This window comes from Colletes latitarsis, chromosome 5, assembly GCF_051014445.1.
Source record: "Colletes latitarsis isolate SP2378_abdomen chromosome 5, iyColLati1, whole genome shotgun sequence".
Lineage (NCBI taxonomy): Eukaryota > Metazoa > Arthropoda > Insecta > Hymenoptera > Colletidae > Colletes > Colletes latitarsis.
Window position 1 is genome coordinate 37,314,458 of NC_135138.1, and position 10,785 is coordinate 37,325,242.

General features: G+C 46.0%; 1 protein-coding gene across 1 annotated transcript; it reads left to right on the top strand.

Annotated features, from left to right (window-relative positions):
• The first annotated feature begins 2,279 nt into the window (after nt 1-2,279).
• On the top strand, nt 2,280-6,383 carry LOC143342081 (uncharacterized). Its single transcript, XM_076765565.1, has one exon. The coding sequence runs from the start codon at nt 2,280-2,282 to the stop codon at nt 6,381-6,383; it is 4,104 nt and encodes a 1,367-aa protein (XP_076621680.1).
• The last annotated feature ends 4,402 nt before the right edge of the window (nt 6,384-10,785 follow it).

Sequence of the window (10,785 nt, forward strand, 5' to 3'; positions counted from 1 at the left end):
ACACCGAGTCAGAAAAATGTTGTTCCATCTTGTAAGTACCGGGGGACCGTCCAGGGTTTCCAACTGCCAATCCTGTGTCCACGACGACGGGCTAGTGCGAACCTTTTATTAGTTTAAAGGTTTATTCGTGGAACGCTTCTTTCAAGTCGAATCGTCCGCTTTATTCAACCCTTTCGCTGCTACCGTACGCGCAGCTCGGTCGAACGGGTTGCCAGCAGCGTACGCGCGAGCTATACTATTTTATTTCAACTATACAAATATTATTTACGAAATAATTACTTAATAACGTCGTTTGAAGTGTTCGGTACGAGAATATTTTTAGAGAAATTTATATCTACGTTCTGGTTTCGATTCGACGATGGCCAGGGACCTCGAGAGTGTTGGTTAAGTAGCCAAATTAAGGAATTTATTTCACGGAAGACGTAACACCGGAAATTTATGACAAGAAAATATAGATTCGGTGCCGGCTAAAATTTCTAGAGTGTATCTAACCATATACGGATCTAACTGGAGCACTTTCTTCCTTAATATTTCGATGTGTTTTCCCTAATTTACCTCTCATATAAGATCGCCAATTAGAAGAAATACCTTACTTTCCTCGCGCTCAGGGATATTTTCTACGTCGCTCCATTTTGATTCCGTCGAAAGTGGATCGAAATTCATTGCTCCCTGCATGGATGCACGCTGGTCGATGCCATTCCTCTTTGCAATTAGAGGCAATTTAGCGAAAGCTCTTCGCGATCGTCTATCGACGGTGATTGTTTCATTGAAAATTCATTAACCCATGTATAATGCTTGAATCACCTAAGGAACATCACCTTTTCCGAAGACAGAATCTCTCCCGAATATTTATAAAAGATTCTAAAATTCTTTGAAAGTTCGATGCTTACCCGAGCATAACAAAAATTGGTGAGGATAGTTCCGGCTATAGACACGCTATAAATGAAGGTTCCCTCTACAGATGAAGGCATCTAGACTATCACCATTCTAAAAACTATATTTTTCCGCCATGGATTCTTCGTTCGAAAAAATAAAATCTAAGGTTGCAATCTATCCTCTCCCTACTCTGTGCTCGAACGGAGGCTCTACTATGCACGTTCTGTCTGAGATAATCTTCTCGAGAATGCCTTCCAACTACCGGAATAATTCTAAACGAGAAGAAAGCTTCGCAATTTGCATTTTCATCCGCATCGCCTGGCGATTTCGATCGTTCTCGAATCTATCGACGAATAATCGTCCGTTGGCAATTACACAAGACCTTCCCCACCGTCGATACGAATCTGATCGCCATGAATCGGTGAGAAAGTTTCCGAGGATCTGCTTCCGTGCACATTCAGTCCTTGTCCGTCGTAGTACACACGCATGCTATTCGCATTTTACTTTTCCACTCCGCTTTTCTTTTCTAGGTCAGTCCCTTGACTGCCAGCTATTTTCGCCGATGATTCCGTTTAACTTTGCCATTATCTCAAGTTCGCAATAATCGGTGCGCTTTCTTCTTTCGAGCTCGAGCGCGATCGATAGCTTTCTTCTAACGAGTTCGCGTTTTATTGCCTTCGGTGCTATGGATCGGTTCGAGACCTGTCATCCGAGCCAATGGCGCCGTTAAATTTAGCTACGAAACGCTGACGGTACTTCCGGTTATTGTGGGACGTCTACATTGTCGCGGTTGAGGGAATATATCGAGTCATCTGGAACCATTTCCCATTTTCTCGAGCCAAACGCTCTTTCAAATCCATCACACGATACCTGTACGAGATTTAAACTGAACACGAGAATAAGGAGATGCATACGTTATTAATATTTCACAGAACTTCGTTCTTGCATCGTACCATGAGAATTATTAATTTCACTATTGCAGAATGAAAATTTAATTTGAAAAAACAATTTACGAACCGCACTTTCGCTCGCAGTATAAATCTTCTTACGCGCTCCTGACATTTTCATTTTTACGATAATGAAAACACATTAAACGATGAAAATACATATTATTATTTTCCATTCTCTGCGCGCCGTTAGACGAGTTAAACTCGTTTAAACTAGAAAACGTTTTGCTAATTAGAGCTGGAGAAACTATTTTTACAGAATATGTGCATATAACGCAACTTTCTGTTGGTAACGCCACGAAATGTTTCGAACGATCGAACATTGAATTAAAGAGGCATGCACGCTTTTTCGAATTCGCGATTTAGGGAAAATCAAGCCCTGTTATCGTAGACTCACCCTGTATTTTTTGCAAACGATCGAAAGGGGCACCATCCTTGCTAATGATTTCGTATTCGATGCAGGTCGTTCTCTTATCTTTGAGCTGGCCGCACCTAACGGGGGCCAGAGTCGCGGATCCCGAGGACAAATCGGCGGCTCTCGATCAAATTGCCACCGCGTCGGAGAATGTGGCCCGAAACGGGAATTTCGAGGATAAAGAGAAGGAGTTTCGAAATCAGCTGATAACCTCGATAATAGACACCACGGTGCACTACGAAAACTCGAACGGTTTCGTTCCTATGGTGGTGTCCTCGACGTCCAGGCCGTCCGGTCGGCTGGACCACCCGAAACCACCCGACAACGCCACCAGGAGCGATCCTTCGAGCAAACGCAGGAACGCGACCGTCGACAACGACCAGGACGTACTGGAGAACGATCCTGCATACTCGACGGAGGCCAGAATATTCTTAAATTTCCCTCGTTTGAACGGGAACAATCGCAGATCCTTCGAGTACCAAGCACGGCAGAACGACTTCGAGCTGCTCAAAGTCGGAAACGACACGCCGGCGGTGGCCAATTATCCGGACTTTTACGAACCAGGTTCCGCGGAAAGCGGAAACGAGAAGACGCAGCCCTCCTCGAGACACAAAGGAAAGGGAAAGAAGTCGGAGAATTACACAGGAAACTATGGGACGATAACCGACAATAACGACGAGAGCTCTTCCTACGATCGTTATTACCCGCGCAATTCACCGAGGGACGAGGTAAAAGCGAGCCAACCGGAGGAGAAAGTGCTCGACAATTATCATCAGCAAGATGTCCTCAAGTACGACGGTCACGGGCAGAGCGAACAAAACGGTCTGACGGGATCCTTTCCAAGGACGGACCAACAGGCGAACGACCTCGCTAAAAGCAACGCGAACAACTATCAGGAATCGTACGACAACGTGGCGGCTCCTTCCGAGCACGAGACCCATCAAAGATTCTCTAGACCAGTCGTGGTCGCGGAACCGAATTACACCTTCGACCAGTCGCCGATAATGCTAGATTCGACCAACGACGATTACCAAACGTCTCGAGTGATCGATTCCGTCAACGAAGAACCGTCGCAGCACTTTACCATCAACAACAGGGACGGCAGATTCCGCAGCGACGAGGACTCCAGGGACGCGTCGGACGAAGTGGACTACTCGGAGTACGCGGAGAGACCCAGAAGAGTCCAGAAGAACAGGAGACGACCCTCCAGCAGCGACGGATCGAAGAGGCTCCAGAAGGAGCATCGAGGATCGATGGACGACAGCTTGGAGTACGAGAGTCAGGGTAAGAGACATCACTCGTCCAGGTCCAAGTCCCATCGTCAGAGGGTGAGGGGCAACTCGTGGATGGACGACGATCGACATCGCGACGAGAACGACAGCTACGAGGAAACCAAGTACAATGGTCGACTGTCGGAGAATAGGCACAAGTCTCAGAGCTCCAAGTTCAGACCGAGCAACACCTGGAATCAGGTGTCTCCGAACCTGGAGATTTCACACTCGAGCGGTATCGAGATCGGTCAGCTGGAGAAACCCAAGTTCATCGTCCCGGTGAAGGTGAACCTGGTGCCCGTGGCGAACTTCGACCACGCGACAGCGATGGGGAACAGCCAAGGCTTCGACGTGTCGAACGCGGTTCTGCAGAACATCGTGTCGGCCACGCCCGTCAGCACCGTCAGCTCGCCCACTGGAGTTGGCCAGGAGTCCAAGATCAGGGTCTCCACGCCCATCCCGGACATCATCGTCGGCCAGAACAACTATCAGAATTCCATGCAGGCGGTGTATCCACGGATCACGGAGCAGAACAAATTCGAGACGAACCTGAAGCCTCAGTACGTATCCAGCACGGCTGCCCCGGTGTTTGCAGTGACTCCGATCCAAAATGTCCAAGGAACAGCCACGCCACGGCCAACCTACCAGATGCAACAGCTGCCAACCGGACACATGAGCGGAAATATGCCTCAGCTGATAGTCCCCCAACCCACTCATCAAACGGTCCCGACTCTGATACAGACTCCCATTCAGTCCGGTTCGGATTTCAACATTCAGGTGAACCCTCACGGCATGCATGGTCAGAATCTGGTCAACCATGGCAACTTCCAGATCACGTCCACGCCCCAGACCATGCCGGTGACGAAGATCAACTTGGTCACCGCCGAGTCGCAGAACAAGAAGACCCTGAACTCCGGTTCAACCGCGAACTTCTTGGCTTCTGCCACCATGGCGGTGGGTCAGAACGACCAGAGGCAACCGTTGAACTCCTACTATTTGCAAAACACCAACGCCCAGCAGTTCGCGAAGCCACAGATGCAGACTAATTTGTACCAGCACAATGTGGCTCCTAAAACGAAGACGTTCATTCAGACGACTCATCTGCTACCAGCCGTGCTGCAACCGATGCCAACTCTGGCTACCTTCGCTGCCAGCACTCCTCAGCTGATCTCTGAACAACAGAACGCGATTCACGGAGGGAATTTCCTGCTGCAGCCTCGAGATCAAGGCCAACAGTACGTCAAGGTGCCTCATACTGGCGTGGATAACGGAATATCGACGCTGAGGACCATTAAACTGCCGTCCCTGACTTATCCGACGATGGACAGCGTCGGTAGTCACAGCAACAGCAACATTAACACTCTGAGCGCGTATCCAGGTTCTTCTGGGATGGTGGAGAACGCTCATCTTCCGTACGTGGGCACGCGGAACGTCGAAATTGTGAATCCAAACATTAAACCAAGTCCTGTCGACACAGCGGTGATAAATTCCTTCGAGACGATGCACTATCCCACTGCAGTCTTCACTACGCCGTTCCCGATGTTCACCACCACTAGTGTGGTCACTTCGAGGCCTGCTGTGCTGTCCACGACCAGCGATTCCTTCGACGACATGAAAGCGTTCCAATCGCAAGACAGACCCATGTTCAATCCCATCAACTTCGTTCCTAACATGGACGTGTTGAAGAATCAGAATGCTCTGAATAGTAAATTGCACGCCAACGATCCCCTGCAGCAGAGTCTGAATCTCGTTCCATTGATCCCTGGTGGTAACTTCTTCAAACCTTCGTTCGCCGCTCAGAGCGAGTTGCTGACGAAGCCGAAGTTGAATACGGACTTGGAGACCTACGCGGAGCAGATGTTCAAGGAGTCTCTGAAGACTATATACAACTCGCAGAAGTGGAACAACGATAGGAAGCCGGGGATCCATCGTCAGAACGTGTCTGAGACGATGGACATCGCGAAGCTGAAGAAGGAGCTGCAGAGACTGAAGGCCTCGCTCTCTGATTCGCAGCGGGGCAAAGATCACGAGGGTCACTACAGCGAAACGAAGGCTCAGACTGCAGAATTGCCTAATAAAAAGCGCGACGAGTTGCTGGCAGCCTTGGAGCAGATGCTGAAGAAGAATCATCCCACGGACTCTTTGCACAGTCATCATGGAAGCGGTAAACCGCATCGACATCGCAGGCCCTCGGATCAAGATAAGTTTACCTTTGGTTCCAACAGCGATTTCAGAGACTCGAAGCCTGTCAGGGACTTCATGACTCCTCCACAGTCTGGCTCTCATCGTACGAAAGGTCATTTTCACGATAAGCCAGGTAAAAAGAGGCCAATGTCCGGACCATCCAGGTATAATAATCGTAATCATTTCCACGGGCCGAGGACGTATCCCAAGCACACGTTTTCTCCAAAATCTGGTAACATGGAAGCTCCCTCGAAGGCTGATCCGATTCACGCAGAAAGCTCTCAGTTCGAGAACGTCCATGACGCGAGACGCCATCGTCCTGAATATAAAAAGGGCTCGATAGATTCGTATCCTTTCACCCCTTCGTCCATCGATAAAAACGGCTTCCTCAAGGGGAACGATCACCACAAGGGTGGCAAAGACAATGGCATCAATCATCCCAGGATGCACAATTTCCTTGGACTGCTCATGAAGAATCAGCAGCTGCCCAAAGGCCTTGCCCCGAATTACTTTCAGGGCTCGGATCAGTTGAAGCAGTTCTTCGAGGACGACAAGCAACGATCCCAGCAATTGTATGACGATACTTTGAGGGAGTACTTTTACAAGATGTCCGAGGGTACGAAGCATCCCAATTTGGGCCACTCTGGTGGACCCGATACTCGAAGATATTACAGGCAAAAAGGTGCTTGATGTGTTCTTTGGAAGGAGACGATGGCCAATTTGTTTGTATTGTAGATGTTAGTTATGCAGGCATGTCGAACATACTTAAAAATGATTATTTGATGAATAAAATATAAAAGACATTCGAGTGTTTGACGTGCCTGCTCCAATGTGTGCTATTAAAAGAATAGATGAAAAATTCTACCAAATCAAAAGAATGGGGATAAATGATAGGATGAAAGTCTAAATTTCGACCACGACAACATTTAGTGTAATAAGGATTAGATAGTAAGTGTATTGTACTTTCTTGGACGACGATTTTCCTTCCGTTCAATTTATGTTCATACAGAGGCTATCGCTTGTTTATGAATTGTACGAAAATTAAGTTAGATACTTATTTTAAGTTTAAACGATGGAGACTCGAGGAGAAAGTCTTAATTGTTTGTCTTTAAGGTGCTAACGATTGTTGTACATATTATCCATAAACCAAAAATGTATACGTTGGACTTACGATTCATCGAATTTACTCTTTTCTTTTTAGAAAATTTGCGGCTCTTTTTAGAAAGATTCTGTAATTTTACGAAAGCGATCATAAAGTATTTATCATTGTTTTTAGTACCAAATCGGTGTACTTATGTAAGTCGAATGTTTAAGTGAAACGATACTTTCACCGAAAAACGTAACGTTCGTCCCTTTCGCCTTTGTAATTTTTCTGTATCAACGTTGATAAAGGACTCACTGTCGTTCCCTGAGGAACAATAATAAAAGGAGTGCGCAATACATTTTTTATGTTACCCTTCTATGCGATAAAATCCCGTTTCAAGTACCGTCGCGAGGCGAAAGTTCTCCGTCGTTGAGAACTTGACATCGACCTTTAGGATAATTTCACTTGTTTTACAGGGCAAGCAGGAAAGTGTGAAGATTTTCTGTCTTCGAACATCACGGGTGGTACGTACAAGCGGGTTCGAAAATACCCCCGGATTTCTAACATAATTTTCCGCTTGATGGGCGAGAACATAATACCGTTCGTAAAAAGAAAAGCAATCAGCGTTACGTCGAGTTGACGTTATCCGATTGCGACGACGATCCAATAATGGCGGACGAAATTCGTTAACCGCGGAAAATTGACGTATCCTTGGTCGTTTATTTTCACGATTTGCTGTCACGCGTATTCTTCGCTCAATTTCCCACACCCAGTGCGCCGAACCGTGAAAGATTCGATTTATAATAGAGTGCAACGCATCGAAAGTATAACGTGTATCGCCAAGCAACCGTCGAAACTTTCTCCAGAAACGATAGTCGGTGAACAATTAGAAGCAAAATTTTTTAGTTTCGAGCCTCGTCTTTGGGAACTATTAACCACGCCGATATTCCGTGGATAACGACCGATATTTGTCAAGTAATTGCACTTCCGGTGAAGTCGATAGTTACGGTGTACCTTGGCGTGCCTTGGACCTATATTAATTACACGCTATTTACTTTACTGCTGCATCTAATCAGTAAATATATCTAATTAACTTGAAATCTGTTCAGCCGTAGACGAGTTAGTTTTTAGCAGGAAACTAACAAATGTCGCAGATTCCTATTTACGTAAGCAACAATTAAGGGAGTGGTTTCTTTATAAGTCTAAATTAAAGTTTAAACTTTCGAGGTGCAGCATTTAAACGCAGAGACTGCACACGGTGTCCAAAAATAGATTGGCTTGGAACGAAGACACGGTATTTTGCTACGCCCTGTAGATTAAGGAACAAGTAGGTCGTTGACACGGCGCGTAAACGTTCGCGATCGGTGGAGAGTCGCGGAGATTCGACTCGGATTTTCTCGACACGCTTTTTGTCAATCGTAGAAAAGCTAAACCCATTCGGACGTCTCGCATCGCTAATCACTGAATATAAAAGATCACCGAGGCTCGATGGCGGCCAGTTAAGAACAAACTTTGGTGTCCGTCTGTGCTCGTTAAATCGGCGACATGCTGGTACGTTTACCGTGACTCGGTTCGATATACTTTTCTATTTTCGTTCGTAACGGTAACGATGCGCTCAAAGATCTTATCGTTCAAACAGTGAAACAAATCGACGATCGATCGTAAATATGAACAATATATTGCAGATTTTGTATGTCGCTTTGTTCGTACCGGCGCTGAGCTTGGCTGTGAGCGCGGATCGTCCGTCGAAGACTGCCAGTTTTGTGAAACCGAAGCGAGGAACCGTCGAGACCGACCACGATGCCCCACGGGATTACAAATTTCACCAATCGAAGTCGTCCAATCCGAGCTCACACACCTCCCAAAACGGTAGTCCAAAGTTCTTGTTGTATTCCAAGGACGCCAAAGGAGTTCAACGAGAGTCCTCGATAAATGGTCAGCCAAGCTACGACGGAATATTCAAGCAACCATACGTTGGGTTATCTCAATCGGATTCTCAATCCAACGACCAGCCTTCGCCATATTTTGGAAACTTGTTCACCATGACAGCCGGCTATAAAGTCGCGAACGACGCTGTGCCGGTGAAACAAGCTTCGCATCAAAGCACAGGTGACGTATTGGATCGTAACATAAATTTTAACCTCGCTTTTACTTTACGATCGATCGCGATTTCCCTTTCAGGCGTCCACGGAGCATCTAATCTCCAGGTTCCAGCATACAAGACCAACTACCCATTGTCTAAAGCTTCTGGATCTCAGATCTACGTGCCCCCGTTCCAGAGCAATCCGTACTCTAAGAAGACCTCCTTGCCGATTCTATACGCGCAGAACGGTCAACAGATTCCCACAAATTTCGCGAACGTCCAAAGCCAACCACTGATTCTGCACCCTGTGGATCAGTTCAATTTCCCAGCAAGGACACCTAAAGTTAACAACGCTCAGATGACCGCGCCATTCTTATCGCCCCTTTCCAGTTTTCACAGTCAAGTGATACCGATATCGACGTCCAGCAACAATCCACAGTTTCCACAGTACAAAGGCGCCGCCATAGAAATTTATCCGACCGTCGGTGGATTTTCTCCAGCGAACTATGCCCCCCTCCAGACGCAACAACAATTGCACTTTGGACACGGAAACGTTCAACACGTTGGCGGCCATCGTAATCTCTCGCCCGCGCAGGAAATTCGAACCGACGTGGAGATTATTAACAAAAAGAAGCCCTCCATCCCTCCACCCAAAACTGACGACGACGACGACGAGGACGACGAAGGTTCGCGATTTATTTCGATTCTGAACGACCGAGGAACTGATTTTTAAAACGCGATTGATTTCGTTTTACAGGGTATACGCCCCCGGATAGGGAATACGCCCCAAACGCGCACGATGACGACTATGAATCGAAAGAAGAGAAGCACTTTAAAGCGCCCCGAACGGAGGGTGACTTCAAGCCTTCCACGTATTTCCCTTTTAAAGAGTACGACGAGAAGTTTGGCAAGTACTCGAGTCAAAATCACGACGAGGAAGAGGACAAACCGTTCTCGAAATATCGCGATTACTCTTCGTCGAGCGACGATGACGATGGTGATGACACACCCTCGGCTAAATACCATTCTAAGGGCACCTCGTCTAAACCCTATTACAGCAGAGACGACGAGGAAGAGGAGGAGGAAGATGGACAAGGTTACGAGAGCCAAAAAACCGAGGACACTTCAGATGATACCTACAGGTCCAAGTACATCGATAAAAACGTGGATGTCGAGTACGAGGTCTCGCCTAAGCAGAGTAGGTATCATTTGTAACGTGCTTTTGACGGGAAAGGTGGAAATATACATTTTTCCTCGGAGTAGGTGTTTAAATTTTTTGGCGAAAAAAAATTTCTTCAAATCATTTAAAAAAAATTATTTTCAGTTCCTAGGGTCAATTACGAACATTTTTGGTCAATAGACATACCCTCGAAATCCTACGCACTTTCGAGAAAAAAATTCTTTTCCGAAAATATAATGTCTGACCATACCGTTGATATGCTTCACTGAATTTTCATGCGAATCTTTAAAATGTCATAACTTCTGAACGGATTGGACGATTTTGATGTTTAAAAAAGCAAACTACGCATATTTTGATGGAGAATATGTACAAATTGCAAAAATATTTGAAAAGTTGGTCCTTGACCCCGCAAAATGAGAAAAACCCCATAAAAATGGTCCAATTTTCAAACAGCCACAACTCTTACAATTGTGAATATATTTCAATGAAACTTTTTTCTGAAGTAGAGCTCATGACAACTTTTCTGTAGGGCGTCAAACAAAATTACTAAAAATGTAAAAGGAATTTTTAAGAAAAATCGACAGGGGGTAAGTGCCTCAATTTTTCGGTGAAAAAAAAATTTTTCAGATCGTTCTAAAAAAATTATTTCTAGATTCTGGGGTCAATTACAATCATTTTTGGTCAATAAACATACCCTCAAAATCCTACTCAGTTTCGAGAAAAAAATTCTTTACTGCAAATATAA

Excerpts from the sequence above, each read along its gene's own strand:
- LOC143342081 (XM_076765565.1), top strand. The coding sequence starts at position 2,280 with ATGCAGGTCGTTCTCTTATCTTTGAGCTGGCCGCACCTAACGGGGGCC.